The sequence below is a fragment of the Syngnathoides biaculeatus genome, chromosome 15, assembly GCF_019802595.1.
Source record: "Syngnathoides biaculeatus isolate LvHL_M chromosome 15, ASM1980259v1, whole genome shotgun sequence".
Lineage (NCBI taxonomy): Eukaryota > Metazoa > Chordata > Actinopteri > Syngnathiformes > Syngnathidae > Syngnathoides > Syngnathoides biaculeatus.
Window position 1 is genome coordinate 20,546,797 of NC_084654.1, and position 19,043 is coordinate 20,565,839.

At 44.3% G+C, this 19,043-nt stretch overlaps 2 protein-coding genes across 2 annotated transcripts in view; both read right to left on the reverse strand.

Annotated features, from left to right (window-relative positions):
• Positions 1-353: 353 nt before the first annotated feature.
• pttg1ipa (PTTG1 interacting protein a) lies at positions 354-7,550 on the reverse strand. Its single transcript, XM_061844104.1, has 7 exons — positions 7,340-7,550; positions 5,582-5,634; positions 5,255-5,363; positions 3,508-3,610; positions 2,023-2,088; positions 1,600-1,646; positions 354-1,492 (listed from the first exon to the last, which is right to left on the reverse strand). Exons 1-7 carry the CDS (start codon positions 7,425-7,427, stop codon positions 1,455-1,457), a joined length of 504 nt encoding a protein of 167 aa, XP_061700088.1. The 5' UTR covers positions 7,428-7,550; the 3' UTR covers positions 354-1,454.
• A 3,636-nt stretch (positions 7,551-11,186) lies between these two features.
• Positions 11,187-19,043, reverse strand: part of myo10l1 (myosin X, like 1) — a 45,680-nt gene continuing 37,823 nt past the window's right edge. The window contains exons 32-44 of the mRNA XM_061844375.1: positions 18,851-18,987; positions 17,334-17,528; positions 16,767-16,924; positions 16,564-16,684; positions 16,342-16,490; positions 15,830-15,978; positions 15,540-15,747; positions 15,315-15,451; positions 14,933-15,056; positions 13,393-13,740; positions 12,525-12,701; positions 12,255-12,446; positions 11,187-12,178 (exon numbers count right to left, since the gene is read on the reverse strand). Of these exons, the coding sequence (XP_061700359.1) occupies positions 12,074-12,178; positions 12,255-12,446; positions 12,525-12,701; positions 13,393-13,740; positions 14,933-15,056; positions 15,315-15,451; positions 15,540-15,747; positions 15,830-15,978; positions 16,342-16,490; positions 16,564-16,684; positions 16,767-16,924; positions 17,334-17,528; positions 18,851-18,987 (2,200 nt within the window). The 3' untranslated portion in view covers positions 11,187-12,073. The remainder of the gene's footprint in view (positions 12,179-12,254; positions 12,447-12,524; positions 12,702-13,392; positions 13,741-14,932; positions 15,057-15,314; positions 15,452-15,539; positions 15,748-15,829; positions 15,979-16,341; positions 16,491-16,563; positions 16,685-16,766; positions 16,925-17,333; positions 17,529-18,850; positions 18,988-19,043) is intronic.

Sequence of the window (19,043 nt, forward strand, 5' to 3'; positions counted from 1 at the left end):
CCGTAATCTCCGGCCTATAAAATGCGACTTTTTTTCCACGCGCTTTAAACCCTGCGGTTTATGCGGTGATGCGGCTAATTTGTGTATTTTCTTCTAACGGCCGCAAGGGGGCACTCGAGCGGAAAAGGTAAGAGTGAGACCGGTGGGATATATGTGCCGAGGAAATGATTTTTACCGGTATGTTTTTTTTTGTTTTTTTAACTGGCCCTTTTAGCACTGTCCTAGCGTGTTGCTGCCCTGTCTCAGTGATTTTTACCGGTATTTTTTTTTTTCACCGGCCATGTTAGCGCTGCACTCACATTAGTGCTGTGTCAGCGTGTCCGTGGCGTGTCTCAGTGATTTTTACCGGTATGTTGTTTTTTTTTAAACTGGGCTTGCTAGCGCGTCACTGCCGTGTGTCAGTGATTTTTACTGGTTTGATTTTTTTTTTAATCCAGCCCTATTTGCGGTGCGCTCGCGTTAACGCTGTGCTCGCATGCGTCTGCTGTGTTACTGCCGTGTCTCAGTGACTTTTACCGGTATATATATTTTTTTTAACCCGCACTGTTAGCGCTGCGCTAGCATTAATGCTGTGCTAGCGTTTTGCTGCCATGTCTCTGTTATTTTTACCGGTATGTTTTTTTTTTTTTAAATTAAACCGGCCCTGTTAGAACCGCGCTAGCGTCATGCTAGCATTTTGCTGCTGTGTTACTGCCATGTCTCAGTGATTTTTACCGGTATGTTTTTTTTTAACCGGCCCTGTTAGCGCTGCGCTAGCGTTAGTGCTGTGCTAGCGTGTTGCTGCCGTGTCTCAGTGATTTTTACCGGTATGTTTTTTTTTTTTTTTTATTAAACCGGCCCGGTTAGCACCGGGCTAGCGTGTTGCTGCCGTGTCTCAGTGATTTTTACCGGTATGTTTTTTTTTTTTAAATTAAACTGGCCCTGTTAGCACTGCGCTAGCGTGTTGCTGCCGTGTCTCAGTGATTTAGGTATGTTTTTTTTTTAACTGGCCCGTCAAGTGCTGTACTACCGTGTTGCTACTTGGGTTTTTTTTACCGGTATGTTTTTTTTTTTTTTTTTAAACCAGCCCTGTACGTGCTACCGTGTTGTAGCTATGTTAGCCTCAGCTAAGGTATTAAAACTTATCCGAAAAAATAATCCTGTGCGCTATGTAGGCCGGAAATTACGTTATGTGTTTATTATGCGGTCAGTTTTTAGCAGGTATTCGCAAATGTCACAATGTTGAATCCATTCGACCGATGAGCGACAGAAATGGTACCTCGTAGTACCTGCCATTGTCGATAACGCGGCAATGAGGTACCGTGCAGTGGAAAAGGGGGCATTCGAATTTGGACTCATTATACAAAATTCCTCATCATTGGCCAAATGACAACAGAGGCATCTAAATGAAAGTTTATATGAATTCATAAATTAACAGGCGTTCCATTAAATAAAGTCCAGGGGTACAAATCCTCTCATCCGAACCGGGAGTAAGGATTTGGTCCGCTCAGGCCTGGTGGGAAATTCACAAAGTTAGGATGTTCAAGGCAAATCCAAATACTGTAAACCTGCAATACTATTAAAAAAAATAAAATTAATCAGCCACATGAGAGACCTCACCATATTTCCTCCTGATATCGTCATGTCTCTGTTTCATCTCAGCACGCCTGTGAAGACATTTTATATATATATATATATATTTTTTTTTTTTTTTTAAACAAACTCATAGCTGAGGTTGTCAGTATGCGTGACGTACGCATACGAGCTGATCGCCAGCTTCTATTTTTTGTCCAATTTCCTCCTTTCTCTAAATATATGCAATGTGATTAATATTTTCCATTCTTGATTGTTCTATTATTACACGTGTTTTACAAAATGTACCGTGCGTGTTCATACTGTTTTCTTATTTGAACTTTATAAATGAAAGTCAATAATATGCATAATTGTAAGAGAAAGATGTGACGCTTCAGAATTTTTTTTTTTTTTAAATAAACAATTTCTCAAAATACATTTTTCTTCTCTGCCAAAAACAGTTGTCGTTACCTTTCCTCCTGTTTTGTTCTAGACTTGTTTGCTTGCCTCTCCATCTTAGCCATGAACCTTGACGAGCTGCCACACACAAAAAAAAAAAAAAAAAAAAAAAAAAGAAGTGAAATCACGATTGCACTGTTAAAAACTTCTCGGCAGTTTGGCAAAGTCGGCGACTGCCCTTTTTTTGAACGGGCGGACGTAAATATGTCACGTCATTCAAAAATGTAATTCACGCCTTCATTTTGGAAAGGCCAAAGCAAGTAATTTGAAGAAGACGCCCGTTATTAGATGCGAAACAAAAGCCCTGAGCCCGCAATCATTTGATCAACCTAAAAGTACAGAATGTGATTCTGATCTCTTTACGTAACAGGAATGCTGATCGGCGACAAGGTCACAGCGTAGTGAATGAGATGCAAGTCACATGACCAAGTCAAGTGGATGTTTTTCTTTCTTGAGACTGGTAACTGTGCCCCAAATGACTTCATGCTCATAATGGAGGGCGGGTTGCGCAGTTTTCTTCTCCCAGGTCACAACGGGGAATCGAGTCTGTTCAGGCTGTTGTTGTGCCCATTGTTCTCTCGTCCCGCAATCCCGCTATCCTGTTTTCTTTCTATTCTCCGTCTCGACCAACGTGGCCGTTTGAGCTTTCTTCCCATTACCAGAGTGAAGTCTTTGCTCACTTTCTTAGCCGCTTATCCTCACAAGGGTCAGGGGAGCCTATCCCAGCTGTCAAAGGGCAGGAGGGCGGGGTACACCCTGAAATGGTTGCCAGCCAATCGCAGGGCAGATGGAGACAAACGGCCGCACTCACAATCACACCTTGGGGCAATTTACTTTCCAATGAATACACGTTTTTGGAACGTGGGAGGAAACGGCACTGCCCGGAGAAAACCCACGCAGGCACGGGGACAACATGAAAACTCCACAGAGGCAGATTTGAACCCCGGTCCTCAGAAGTGTTAGGTCAACGCTCTGCAGCTGCGCCACTGCGCCGTCCTCCATTACAAGTCTTATTAAAAAATACATACGCATCCGCTTTTCCTTTATGCGTTTGTGAACTAGGAGGTGGCCTTAATAATTTGTAAAGTCGCATGAAGTTGGAGCAGAATTGACTCCTCTATACAGAAATCCAAAATATAATTTTTAATGTGATATAACATGAATTGCTTATTCAGTGGCGCCTTGAGATACGAGATTCATTTGTGCCGCAACCAAACTTAATATACAAATCATTGTTCCCCATTGAAATGAATAGACACGTCAATAATCTGTTCACAACTACCATCCATCCATGCATTTTCTGAGCCGCTTATCCTCACAAGTGGCCGGGGAGTGCTGGAGCCAATTTATTTAGTCACTTTTCTTCCATGCATACAGCGATGCCTTTGAGATAACTAACTAACATACGCTGTGGTGATCGAGTGCGATATAAACGAAAGTGACTCGACTTGGCGGACAGATGGCAGTCACCAGCCGGGTCACAGTTCCCAGACTTACCCGAAGTTTTCACACTTGCAGCAGCAGAACAGACAGACCAGCAGGGCGATGATGATGACGCCGCCCACCACCGCGAGCGTAATGATCAAGTTCTGGAAGTTCACTGTGCGGCGGAGAGACAATAAAACATGCGAGTTGGAAGGAGGGTGAAGATTTGCAACCGGCGGCGTACCCTCCGACAAGACCGAGGCAGCGGATGGCGACCAAATAAATGATAGCGAAAAGGACAAGGTCACAGGTGTCAAACTCAAAGCCACATCTGGCCCGTCGCATGATTTTATGTGGCCCGCGAAGCCAAATCTAGAGTGTCAATTTCCATGATTCTTGTAAAAATCTCTACCAAAATTTCAAATTGTCATATACCATAAATAATAAAGTTGAGACATTGCAAGCATTTTTGTGTTACCAAACGTGAATAGTTGAAAAACACATTACCCTCGAATTTCTGATCCCAAAACAAGTTCTTAAATTTCATGTGTAAATATGATGAGGCGAAAAATTTTCACGGTTTCACAGTCACAACGGCCCTCTGAGGGGATCTGTAACTACAATGTGGCCCGCGAGAAAAAATGAGTTTGACACCCCTGCTGTAGATGGACGGGGCGACCGTTCACAAATCGTGAAGCGCTTCGTCCGCGTTCTTATTATGTGGCGATAATGAGTAGCTAAGAGAGAAAATAAAATGCGTGATCAATATTTTTCCATCAACGTTCGTGCTAAATCCAGTGGTGGGTCGTAGCGGGCTAAATTGACTTCAAGTAACATTTTGGATACCGTAATTTCCGCAACTTTTTTCACACGCTTTCAACCCTGCAGCTGATTTGTCCATTTTTTCCTAACGGCCGCAAGGGGCCACTCGAGTAGAAAAGGTAAGGTACGACCGGTGGAATATATGTGCCGAGGAAGTGACTTTTGCCGGTGTTTTTTTTTTTTTTAACCGGCCCTGTTAGCGACGCGCTAGTAGTTAGCTTTGCGCTAGTGCCTCATTCCCCTTTTGTTCCCACATATTGTCTGTGTGTCACTCTCAAACTCAATAGTTTGTGTGTTAACACGGATATCTTGCTTTTTCTGTACGCATGTGTCGCTAGTTTTCAGCACGGCTAGCGGCTGTTGCTGTGTTACTGCCGCGTCTCAGTGATTTAGGTATGCTTTTTTTTTTTTTTTTAACCGGCATTGTTAGTGCTGTGCTATCGTGTTGCTACTGTGTAGCTGCTGCGGCTGTTTTGTTTTTACCGGTATGTTTTTATTAGTTTTTTTTTAAAACCAGCCCTGTCGTGCTACCGTGTTGTTGCTATGTTAAGCCAAGCTATTAAAACTTTGAAAACGCTTTCTGTTTACCGTCTTTTTTTGGTAAATATCTCGTTTCAAAGTGGGCACTTGCGGCTTTTACACAGCTGCGGCTTATGTATGTATCAAATGGTATTTCCTTTACAAATGTACTGGGTGAGGCTTATAATCAGGTGCGCTCTGTAGGCCGGAAATTACGGTAAATTGTACTTGTTAGAGTAGTTTTGATGAAACATTTCACTTCAGTATTTTTCAGAGGAAATGAGTCGCGTTGAGCTGACCTTCCGCTTATTACTACTACTTTTGTCTGGGATACGCTACCCACCTCTGGGTGAAACAAAATTTTCTCGCCGGCCAGTAATCGAATACTCGCTGGATCTCGTTAGCTTGCGTCACTGTACGCGATTGTCGTGACCAGTGAGCGCGTGTTCGTGTACTGCTGCGAGTGTTATCGTCTTACTCCAACAGAGCCCCCAGCGGGCGTCATAGAGCGGGCAAAGCGAGTGCGGCGGCAGGATGGTCCTCACCGGGTACGTCACGCACGACTTGGTTTTGATGCACCACAAACACTGTGAATGATTAATACAGAATAATTCATGAGTGCGGAGGAATTTAAATGGCTGACGTTAGAGGAAGAGGAGGAGTGGGGGGGGGGGAACGAGATCAGTTAGTCATCAAACCGGTCGGACCGGTGCGGAGCTGGTGGAGTTTTTCGTTGGCCTCTTTCGACGTCCAAGACAATACAAACACAAATAAAACCCAAATGCTTCCTTTCGGGCTTGCTTACCGTCACGTTGCTCAGACATTCCTCGCAGCTGGTCCCGTTCTTGGACTCGCAGACTGTGTCGGGAGAGGATTCCAAAATAAGCAAATACGGTGTTGATATTTTTCCACTCAGTCCACACACACACACACACACACACACACACACACACAAACACTGTACTTTCAATACAAGTATGGATATGCTAAAAAAAAAAGTACTAACTCAACTGTTTTGCATCACTACCACTTTTTCCCCAGAACAAGTATTAACTCTTGATTACTCACTGATACAGAGTCCCGATTACCACTGTTAGTTTTAATACATGTCATGATCCTAGCCGCTTATCCTCAAAAGGGCCGCGGGAAAGCCGGAGGCTATCCCTGCTAGCTTTCGGGCGAAAGGCGGACTGCACCTTGAACTGGACGTCAGTCAGTCGCAGGGCAGGTATCGACAGCACCACCGAGCGGGAATCGACCCCACGCTGCCGACGCCAAGGGCAGGCGTGTGTGACCACTACACCATCAGTGATGACTTTCAATACATAAAATTTCAAAATTACACAACAAAGATCTCTTTTTCCTTTCTCATTTTTTGCTTTAAATATTAGTTGTGGGTATTGGAAGCGTATTGCTTTTATTATTATTATTATTATTATTATTATTACACCAAAAGCTCTTGATTTTGACATTCGCCACAAAAGATTACTTCGTCTGAAATTCGTTCTCTGGAAAAAAAATAACGGATTGGGAATATCTTGCTTCTCTGAATTACCCATCCATCCATTTTCTTTGCCGCTTATCCTCACAAGGATCGCGGGGAGCGCTGGAGCCTATCCCAGCTGTCGACGGACAGGAGACAGGGTACACCCTGGACAGGTTGCCAGCCAATCGCAGGGCACATTGAAATATTAAAAAATAATGTTCCCGAGTTTACAACCCTCCAAACGTTAACCTTTTTTCACTGCTTATAAACCCTCAAAATCTCAATTAAACTTTCATCCGCCATTGACTTCTCTATTTATGTCGATGTGGAAATGAGTCGCGAGCCTATTTTGACAAAGTATGGAGTAAAATTAAAATGTCATCAGAAAAATAAACACTTTAGTATTGAAGTACGGAGGGGGGGGGGGGGGAATCTGTTTATGTACAGTAACGAAGTATTTGCACTTGGTTACTTGCCAGTACTGCATTGAGGATTAATGAGGCCTTTGGGGTATTTGTTAAGTCCTGCTCCTCCTATTTGGGAACTCCTCCATGTTGATAAGGAACTTTTTTAGTGTGTGTTTTTGTTTGAAAGCTGACATACTAATCCAACGACTTTTCTTCTGACATGGACCACAACTGGGCTGTCGTGGTTGTCTTAGAAGTTCGCCTCTCATCTGAGCAGGCTTCATCAGTTCGTGTCGCGATAAATGTTGGTTGGTCCTACAACACTCCAGATGGGGTCGATTCAAATATTTACAAGCCTGACAAAATGACAATATGTGTAATTTCATACCGATTATGCCCCCCTTCAAGGAATACACCTTAAAAATAGACTCACAATGGCGCCACAGATAATGTAATACAGTAGATATTTTCTTTCGTAAAAAAAAAAAAAAGGGGAAATTAAAAAAAGTCGAAAAGGAGAAGTTGGTTATAACTAAGAAAACAGGTGAATAAAACATATACTATCACGTGAGTTTGATACCTCACGTTTTGGATTCCGGCTAACGAAAAACAAAAACCAAACAACGCGACAACTAGCAAAACAATCAATGCGTGCTCAATTTCTTCTTACCTACGCCAGGTGCGGCAGTTTGGGCCCAAACCGTCGTCGAAGTCCACCAAAAAATAAGCACGACCGGCACACAACTGCTTAAAAACATCTCGCCTCGTTCGCGACTGAACTGGAATGAAAAGTTCCGGTGGGGGGAAAAAAGTCAGAAGGCGAAATGTCAGCACACGCAGAGTAAGGAGGAGGCGTGTGCCGGAACTTTTCCGGTGACGAAATACTGAAGACATTTTGAGTGCGTCGCCCAATCAAAATTGTCAAGAACTATTTTTATTTTTGGTTTGTTTTAATTGGTATGAATAATATATTTGGGATCAAATCTAATGTATACAAAGCATTTTACATATACTAAAAATACACCATGTATTTTTATTTTCATTTTTAAAAAAAATCATTATCTATCTATCTATCTAGCTATATAATCAAATTTTGGAAAATACAGACAATTTACATTAAAATGTGAAATATCCGCGATATAGAAGTGAATCATAAAATGCAATCTCTTTCATGTTGAAGCACGATACAATGTATAGCCCTGGTTCCTTGACTTATGAGTTCAATTTATTGCATGACGACACTCGTAGGTCAAAGCAAAAGTACTGTTTCTCAAATCATCTTTTCACATTAAAATAATTGGAAATCACATAACTCCGTACCAGCCCCCTCCACAATAAAACATCACCAACTAAAAAATAGGAATGTATAAAACATAAAACAATACTGTTTTGCTTTATAAAATCATACTGTCATAATCCAATAAAAAAATGGAAGAATTAAACAGCTTGTGTATCATGATTTCATATGCGCGCCTTGGCCAGTAGAAGGCACTATTCGCTGTGCTCAAATTGAGAGAAGGAGGTGAGTGGGGTGCACGAATAAATATGAAATTTATGCCAAATCATGGGATGCACCCTGAATTGATCGCCGCCCAATCGCGGGGCTCACATAGGAAAAAAAAAAAAATTTCAAATGAATATTCGCAATTCACACAGACGGAAGGGCAAATGGGTTTCACCTTATGTTACGGACCAACTGTAACAACACATTCAAAAAATGATTTTAAAAAGATCTTCTGATCATTTCAGTGTTTAAATTGTTAAATGTAATTTATATCAAACACACACAAAATACACTCACGTCAGGACAATTCTTATAATTTATTAAAGCATGTTATTTAAATCAAGTAAAAAAAAAAATAACACCACACTTATCCCTCTTTTTTTGTCTCAACAAGCACAATGTTTAAAGATGATTGTAAGGATAACATGAAAACGTATTAATTATAATAATAATGATAAAAACAAGACCCACGCTGGCCGCCTGCGGCTGATGGCAGGACTTTTTAATTTTTTTTTTTTTCATTTCCACCCCCTGGCTCAACTCCCTGTTTGGGTTAAGCATCAGCGACAGACAGAAGCGTAAAGCTAGAACACGTAGAGCGGGTGGCTCCGGAGTTCTAATGTTATGTTATGGCTTCTTCAGTTTTGCGCTCGTTTATTGCCAACAGTTCAAACTGGATGGAACCGCTCCGTTATCAGTGTGCAATGCATCATGGGCCGTAGCTGTCGCTAAACACTGTGCGGTGGATAATGTGAAGACGCCTCGAACGCACCTCCGTCGCTTACAAAAAGGTGGCGTCTCGGTGTTTTGAAGAAGTTTTAGGACTCCCGGAGCACAGACGGACCTAAATTAAAATGGAAATCTGTGGCACAGATGGCAGACGCGGTATCGACCTGATGTACAAGGGTCACATGATGCAATGACATCACAGTCAGTCCAAACATACACAGATACCATCACTTAAATAATGCATAATCCATATTTCTCTTCACAGTTTCATATATACTACATACCATATTTCTTCAAACGTTGGTCGGGAAGGTGGGGTGGGGGGGCTTTTATTTACCAACCTGAATGGGTTAAAAGACATAAAACAAGACTGTAAGACGACAATGATTACGTAGTTGGGTGCTGCTGATTTGGTTAGCAACAGCGTTGAAGTGGGCTCAAAATTCCAGTGGCACAATTTGAGGAAATACGGTATGCACGCTTTTGAATCAGCATTTTTTTTTTTTTTTTTTTTTCAAAATACACCATGCAGCCCTCCTCCATTAACACACTCGTCAATACAGCGTGCTCATAAATAAATAACCATATTCCCTCTCTCCCATTAAAAGTCCTCATTCTCTTTCTTTCCCTTTAACGCACAATCACGACACCATCGTTTTTCTTAATCATAAATACATCTCGTTTCCAAGGAATACACGTGTTACTTTTCTTCATTTCTTTTCCTTTATAATAATACGTCGCATACACACACACACACACACACATACACACACACTCACATCACTTTTCGTGGAGATCTTGTAATGCACAGGTGTCAAACTCAAGGCCCGGGGGCTAGATCTGGCGCGCCTTATGATTTTATGTGGGCTGCAAAGTCAAATCTAGCGTGTCAATTTCCATGATTCTTGTAAATATATTTATGTAATTAATATATTTTTAATATTGTGTTAATCATTTTTATTGTTTTTATCCCTTTCTTTTCAAATGCCTTTAATCATGTAAAGCGCATTGAGTTACCTCGTGTATGAAATGCACTATACAGATATATTTGCCTTGCTAAAAATCTGTACCAAAATTTCAAATTGCCATATCACATATGATAACAGTGAGATATAGGAAGGATTAGTGTGCGACCAAACATCATTAACAGTTGAAAAACCCATTGCCCTCGATTTATGATTCCCAAACTACTTCATAAATTTAATGTGTAAATATGACGAGGTTTCGAAAGATTTTTACGGTTTCAGAGTCATAACGGCCCTTCGAGGGAATCTGTAACTACAATGTGGCCCGCGAGAAAAAAATGAGTTTGAGACCCCTGTTGTAATGTGATAATAACAGTGCAAATCAGTAGAGCCACATGGAAACACGGACGTACAGACAAACTGGTGCGCTTATATTCTTTTTGAAATCAGTCAGCATGATCAGACAAGAGTATACAGTAATACTATAGCATAAAAAAACGATAAATTCATCCAAATACCGTGTCTCTGAGTCAAATGAATGGCACTCCCAGTGAATGACACCCTTGAAATTGCTTGTATCTTCCACTAGGGGTGCCACAATGCCTTAAGCCTAGAGTCTCTCTCTAGGGTCCACAGTGCTGTAACCGCAGAAAATTCAATAATAACTCTAATGCGTGATATACAGTACAAAAACAATAAACCTGGGTTCAGTTTTGTGTATGAATATAGTCGCAGCAGACACCGAGTGTGTGGAATTGCGTTTACATCGCATTGGTTGTCTTGATAGTGTTTCAAGTGGGGTTTCTTTTGGCTCTAGTTTCTTCTTGCGGCCACACGGTGGCACTAATGAGTGAATGTCTTATTTTCTTCTCCCTTGTTTGAAAAGAAGAGATCCCAACCCCTCAACGGCGGATGCTACAGAAGTGATGTCACGGTCGAAATCCAGAGGGACAAAAGCTAGCGAGAATTCAACACTGAGATGTAATAATATGCAACGGGCGTGAGGAGGAATGCACGAAAAGTGAAAGAGAGAGAGAGAGAGAGCGAGAGAAAGAGAGAGACACCAAGACAGAGAGAGAGAAAGAGGGAGCGAGAGAGAGTGATAGAGAGAAAGCGAGAGTGAGAAAGAGAGAGACAGAGTGAGAGAGAGAGAGAGAGAGAGAGAGCACGAGAGAGAGAAAGCGAGAGTGAGAAAGAGAGAGAGAGAGAAGAGAGAGACAGAGTGAGAGAGAGAGAGAGAGAGAGAGAGAGAGAGGAGAGAGAGAGAGAGAGGAGAGAGAGAGAGAGAGCGAGAGTGAGAAAGAGAGAGAGAGAAGAGAGAGAGAGAGAGAGAGAGAGAGAGAGAGAGAGAGAGAGAGACTCGATCGCTTGAAGCAGATTGTCTGGCAGTGCACCAGAGGGTGGCGTACCAACCCCTCCCCTGTGTCCCAGGAGGCAGCCCCCTCTGGTCCTTGGAGTTCCGAGAAGAGGGATTCCACTCCTTGGATCATTGTGGAGTGGGGGTGGGGCGATCCTTTGTCCTAAGGTGCAGCCAACGGCAGGTCTAGCTAGGAGTTAGGCCCAATTTGGTCCTGGGGTCTTGAGTCTTAAAAGGGAGCCCCACCCTGGTCCCTGGAAGAGAGCTTCCCAACATCATAGGAGGTCTTTTTTGCAGGTCAAGAATGTAGAACTCTGAACCAAGATGCATCAACCAGGCCACGAGTCACGGGGTTGGGTCCAGGAAGGGGCCCCCAATGCCAGGTTCTGGGGGTGTGACTCCTGGAATCGAGCTATCGCCTTGGGTCCGAAGAGGCAGACCCAAGTCCTGCGTGGGAGACCGTCCACAAATATTCGAATGTAGCCCCCCTCACCATCCTGGGGTTCTCGGAGAAAGCCCCACTATCTCCCTTGTTGGAGTCCAAGTGAGTCCAAGGTGAAAGTAGGACAGAACAGATGATGGGTGCTTTGTGCGTGAGGTCCAAAAAGAAGGAAATCTGAAAACTGTAATGTGTTTGAACATCTACATGCAAGGTCTAGGACTGGTCTAACGTACTGTATGTGGCTGTCCTCCAAAATCCAGGTTCATGTGTCCCGCTTGAATGAAAAATCCCCAATAACAGTCGATCCCTTTGGGTTCAGCGTCCACTTTGCCCGCCGGTGCATCCGCCCCAGGAGGGCGACCGTCAGCCGCCGGGGAAAACCAAAGCCTCTGATTGGCCGACGGCGATCACCTCACCCACGAGCTGGCCACGCTGGTGACGGACATGATGCTTAAGCGTTTCTTCACCATCATATTAATATAAGCCCTCATGATCTTGGTGATCTCGGCCACCTAGAGACACATTTCAACATTTGCTGACTGACCACTGAAATCATGAATTGATTAAATGAAAATGATTGAAATTCACCAGCGGGGTCTCAAAGAACATTTCCCTCTCGTCCACAATGATCTTGTAGGTGCAGAGCTGCGAGGCGCCAAAGAACGTGATGTGCTCGTACTGGAACGTCTCCAGCGGTTTCGGTTCACCTCGCTTGTACACGGACACATTGTCGGCGCTCACGCCCAGCCACAGGTCGTGAGGGAAACCGCCTTCCTTACACTGCAGAACGGGTGGTCGCTTAACTAGATCGCTGAAACCATTCGAAAATGTCTGGTGTATTTTGTTTGTTGTCATTACCTCCACATCGAAGAGAGTGGATCCGTATCCAGGCCACTCCTTGATAATGCTCATGTATTTGAGCATGGCCTGGTGTTGCGCCATTCCCTGCAGCCGGGTCCACTTCTCGAGCACGCTGGTCCGCGTAGCCGACGTCTCCTCTTTCACCCACATCTCCAGCATCTGCTCCTCCTCAACCTGCACAGACGTCGTGATGGATCGAGACCGCCTTTACACTATAGAGATCTGAATTTGCAAACGTGCATCCATCTAGCCATTGATCTAGACCTCTACTTCTGTTTATTCAGGTCTTCCGGGAGGAACCAGAAGGGGTACACAATTGCACCAGAGTGTCCTGATTCTTCCCCGGGGCCTCCTCCTGTGGGACAGGATTAGAACACCTCAACAAGGAGGCATCCAGGAGGCCCCCTAACCAAATACCAGAGCCACTTTATCTGGCTCATCTAAATGCTGAGGAATAGCACCTGGATTCTGAGTCCCTCCTGGACGACGGTGCTTCTCATCTCATGTCTAAGGGAAACCCTGGCCCAACGATAAAGGTGGGGAATTGAATCGATCAGTAAATGGAGAGCTTGATCTTTTGGCTCGGTTCCCTTTTCACCACAACAGATAGAGACAGAGTCTGGATCGCTGCACACAGACGCTGCACCGATTCACCTGTCGAGCTCCCGTTCCATTCTTTCCTCACTCGTGAACTAGACCTCAAGATACTGAAACTCCTCCACTTTGGCCAGGATCTCATCACTGACCCTGCCGGAGAGAGCACTAGGAGAGCACTCCAGCCTTTTCGGTCTGATCAAGTTTCAGACATTAACTCATTTAAACCTCGGTAGAGGTCTGGGTACTCCAGTTTCTTCTCTTCACTAACCTTCTGTTTCTTCAGTGAGCCAGTCTTGAAGCTCCTCCTCAGTGTGCCGTCCAGGAAGCTCGGCGTTTTGCGTTTCTCGACGGGACCGCCAATGCCGCCTGGCCCTCCGGCTGCTGCCTTACCATCCGCCGACCCGGCCCCTCCTGCCGTCGCGCTCGCCGAGCCCACGCCTGACTTGGTGGAGTGTATTATACGGCTGCGGAGACGTCCGATGGGATAGACGGTCCCGAGACTCCAGCCGGCCCGACCCGCCCCGTCGCCGTGGAGGTACTGCAAACGTAATGAGGCCAGGTGCTGCAAGGTCTCCTCTGATGCTGGGAAGTGCCCGCTGATGAGAGACTCGTGGGCCTGGGATTCAAAGAGAGGTGATACACACAGACCACAAATTCTGACTCCACATAGAGCTCGTGCACATGACGTCACCATTTTCACGCCGCCATTTGCAGGTCAAACGGAGTTGCTCGACATTGTGGGAGACATTGAACCGGAAGAGAATATTTACAATACCCAAGACCTGTTGTGCTGTTGGTTGTCACAACAGATGAGACAGATATTCAAAGAGATCTTTCTGTGGAATACCAGCTGAAAAGACCAGAAAATATTGACGGATTTGGGCAATTAAACATGATGGATGGTGCCCAACTAAAGCATGCACACATTTGTGTAGCGATCACTTCATTTCAAGTAGGAATTATTCTTCTCAATCTCAAACTATCAAAAAGTATTTATAATGCCAAGTTGCCTCATATGAGAACAATGCGTGTTAAAAAAAGGTTTTCGGAGGTTAAGTGTGGCCGCAATCGCTTCCATGTACGTTCTGTGGAGACGACTTTTTTTCGTCCTCTTTTTTTTTTTCAATCATAGTAAATGAATACGAGTTTGTGTAAAACCAGGGGCCATTTATTTAAAAATTAGTATTTGTTTTGAATACTAGTGGATAAGATTGATAGATTCCGGCAAAGGTTAACGTGTCGCCGAAAAAACTTCCACGTTCACAAGCCGTCAAAACCGTCACTATGTCCGATTTATTCCTGATGAGAACAGATCCAGCAACAAATTATTCGTATGCGTCCAGACTTTTATACGCTTTCAAACCTTTCCGTGTAAATCTCGGCGACTTACTCACTGGATCCATGTGTAGATCCAGTTGTCCAAGACAAGCGGGAGCGAATTAACAGTCCAATTTGTTATCGTCGAACACTTCGATTTCGCCATTAAATTCGGGTCCCATATGCCGAGTTTATCTAATTTTTCCACGTACCGTCGTTTATTTTCACCTTCTAAATGTCTGACGGTATCGGACAAGACTCTGGGCGTCGCGCTACAAGACATATTTCCGTGCCGTCTCCAACCGACTTAGCACTGAACAATGCCTAGCTTGACCGGCAATATGGCGAGGTAAACAGAAGTCACTTGATTTTATGATGTTGGTGCACGAGGTTTATACACTACTTGGGCAAAAGTCTTCTTAATCCAAAAAAAGTGAGGTAGACAGGTCGATTGATCGGTTTGGAAGAAGGTCGTTAGGTGAAATGCTCACCTGCTCAAACATGAAGGCAAATTCCACTCCTTCCTTGTGCATGCTCTCCACATCCAAGAAGCAGTAGAGCTTGAAATACAGTTTCCACTCTCCTTCTTCTTCCTCTTCCTCAGTGCCAGCAAGCCTGGGAAACAAAAATCACAAAATGGATGAAGTCAGTTTTGGTTGAGCTTTTGGGTTGGTTGGTTCATCTGGAGTGAGTTGGTTTGTTTGGATGATTGGGTTGAGTCAGTTCTTGAGTTGAGTCAGTCATTCAAGTTGGTTGATTGGAAGGCTCAAGACAGTCAGTCTGCTTGTTTGATTTGATTGGTTGGGTTGACAGCCAATCGAGTTGGTTGGTTGTGTTGAGTTGTTTGGTCGGATGGTCGAGGACACGACATACCTCTCAAACTTGGCTAGAACATCTGCCACAATGACCCTGCTCTCCAGTGCTCGATCCGTCACGGAATTGTGCTCAAAAAGGGAGAAAAGGTTTTTGCTGTCCTCCATGGCTAACCCTCGGATCAACTTCTCCACAACCTTGAGAAGGAACGTTTTAAAACCTGGTTTGCTTCCCCAGCAGATCCCTTGACTCTACGTTGGCGTTTGCGTGGAAGTGTATACGTACCTCTCCAGCTGTGGTGTGCGAATTGATGGAGATCTTGCAGGATCCTCCCCCGTGGCAGTAAACGGTGGTGCTCATCTCCTGCCTCACCAGCAACGCAGCGATCTCCTCCTGAGAGGGTACGAACTCACGAGTCTTGGTCTTCTTTAGAGATTCTCCGATGAAAGTGGCGTAGCGCTCGATCTCCGTGCCGGGGTAGCGTTCGCGCACCCTGGTGCAGACGCACACGTACGAGTCAGACATACAGGAAGTAGAGTTGATGGTGTGCGCGGGGGGGATGTCAGACAACAGACCTCTTCAGGTGGAAGCGGAGGTATCGGAGGATGACGCGACTGGGGAGGAAGGTGCAGCTCATGCAGGTGAGGAGGTGCCAGTGCGCCCGATTGGCTGGGCTGTTGGGCTGAGGTACATGATTGGTCTGCTTGATCACCTGACAATAAACCTGAGAAACACAACGTGGTTAGGTTGGTCGGGTCAGTCAGTGGTTGATTGCATGTCTGGGTTGGACTAGGTTAGACTCATCAGTTGATTGATTGATTGCGTCAGTGAGTGAGTCGGGTTACTCTGGGTTGGCTTGCGTCATGTGGGTTGTGTGTTTGTTTGGTTGATTGGTAAGTCATTGGTAAGACTATTTGGTGTCTGGGTTGGTTGCATCAGTCCCTGTTTGGTAGCTTTGTTGATAGGTTAAGTCAGTCACTCAGTCAGTCAGTCAGTCAGGTGTCGGTGTTGGATTGGATTACGATGGTTAAGTTGGTCAGTCAGTGCGATTGGTCTAGGTTGCCGAGTTTGCGTCTAAAGTATGCACCTCGTCCCTGAGTGGACGCAGGTCCTGGCAAGTTTGCAGGATCCCCTGGATGATGGGCACCGTGTCGGCCAGCGTCTCCATCTCCTGCAGCGAATTGAAGACCCGCACCGCCTCGTCCTGCAGGCTGGCGTAGCCCTGCTGCCTTTGCACTACACAGAGATACGGGGAATTGTTGTCAAAGTGAGGTGGGTGTTTTCGACGGGAGCGTGCGACGAAACGTACGGCTGGTGACTTCGCCGTACGGTAGCGGCAGCAGGGGCGAGTGTAGCGGATGCTGCGTGTATCTGAGGATGGGGTTCCTCCGGTACATCTGCTCCACTATTTCTGCATTGACGCTGTTCTCCTGTTAACATCGCGGCGACACCCCTCAGCATTAACCCGTTACGAAATTAATACTCATCTGTCGGTGTCATTCATGGTTTTACCTTGATGTCCCTGATGAGCTGCAGGGTCGGGGTCTCGATGGGGGTCTTGCTGTCTATGACGCCTTGGATGGCGGCTGTCCATCTCATGGCCTCGTTCAGCATTTTGGTGTACAGGCGGTAGGAATGCTTCCTGCCGTACACGATGATGTTCCAGTACCCTGCGCAAGAAAGATGGCCACAACTAATCATAATAATAGCATCAAAAATAATAATAATACATAGTAATTACAATGCTATTACTACCACTACTACTACCGGTACTTAATTTTGTCACTTTCTGTTTGTCCCATCAGTGGTAGCCACAGTGAGATTTTCAGATATAAAAATAATATTAATAATATACAGGATGTTAAAAGGGACCCAAAACACTTAACTATTCCCGACATAGTTCAAATACTCAGTTTGAAAAGCCTTCATTCATATCTAATAGAATATTTTCAAAACATTTTTTGTTAGATAATATTGTGTGGAAGCACCAGTGAACTGGGTTCACTGCACATTATTGTTTTGCCTGAAGGGGACAAAAAAAAAGGAATTTATCCGAGGGAGTCAAAGATTTTCCCCCACCCGTCTCCCTGTGCACTCGTTCGTCCGGCTGGATGACGGAGCAGAGCGAGTTGAGCACCAGCGTTCCCATTTTGGAAGAGTTGCGCTCAGAGCTCTTGTAGTAGTCCAGCGAGTTGTGCGTTAGGACGAACCAGCGCTTTTTCAGCTTCAGCGAGGCGCTCTTGGCGTTGGTCTTCACCTCCTTCTGGAGCCAACCTGGACAAGTCAGCAGACAGGAAGGTTTGTAGATTGTTTACAGTACAACCTCGGTTCTCGACCACAATCCGCTCCAGAAGGCGGTTCGAGAACCGATTTGTTCGAAAACCGAATCAATATTTCCCACGTCTGTGTACAGAGGCTGCGTCGTGGATAAGCTGATCGGGCCGCCGTGCGAGTTATGTTATTTCCGGGTTTTTTCGGGTGCGTTCGAATTTACAATAACAAAGCGCGTCGCGGGTCAGCTGGTCGGGCCACGCGTGATACGTTATTCCATGGGTTTTGTTGCGTTCGAGTACCGATTTTCGTTGGAAAACAGAAGCAAAAAAAATCTCAAAATTTTTGTTCGAAAACCGATTTGTTTGAGAACACAGACGTTTGAGAACCGAGTATTCACTGTACAGTATATACAGTATGTGTGAAGATATTGACTGAAAAAGCGCAAAACTACCCATTAATTAAATGTGGAGGTATGAGGTTTTATTTTAAACGTTGCCCAGAAACAACGTTAAAAAGCTTGAACACCGTAGTTCACATCAGCGGGTCTCCAAATGGCTGTTAGCTCGCAAGCTAGCTGACGGCTAGCACTTTTTATCGAGACGGAGAAAGCCAAGTAAATGACCCGGTGGGATATATTTCCAGCCACCGGAGCCTTTAAGTGGATATATTTTCACGGCTCAAGCATGTAGAGATATGGAGACGCTTGACAAAGTAGAACCGTTTTTTTTTCGCGTTGTAGCACAGTAGAATGGGGGCGTGGCTTCAGCAGATTGAGCGAGCATGCACAGAGCGTTTTCTAACAGAGGAAACGCCTTGATTTTTCATAATATTGATGATTTATTGTATAAACTTACTGATTTAAAAAAAAAATCGGCAGGGTTGTTAATAACACTTCTCTGGGCTGTGTCAACTTTAGAAGAAATTGAGAAGACTTTAAGTCAAAGTACCGATACTTGTGTAAAAAAAAAAGAAAAAGTTTGTGAATGAAGAAATATCAATCATTCATTCAAAAGACTAAAATGTACAAAATTAAAAATAAATATTACTGTCAATTATATGAAATACCTATTTTAATAACTTGGGGCAAAAAAAAGCAACTTTCACACAAATACTTTCCATCTTGTAAAGTTATATCATGATCATATGTAAATGTAGAGAGTAAAAGTAAAGACTTTTAAAGTAAAGACTCAAAATTTTGCCACATGAAAGATGTACAGTATTGAAGTGCAGGAACGGAATATTTATATTTCATTACTTTGTAACATCCCCATTGCACCAAATGTATTTTGTGTTGCTGTTTTTGTTGTTAATATCTGCGTCACCTCGAACGAGGAACTCTTCGATCCTGGCGTCGCATTTGGGCTTCTGCAGCAGACTGATCCAGTGATGCATCTCCTCGGGCGTGTCGCTATTGCAGTGGATCACACGGTTGGCCGTGATGATCACAAAGGAGTTGGGCCTGGGGAAAAAAAAATAGAGAAATGAGAAAAAAATATATCTTTTTTATTTTTTCAA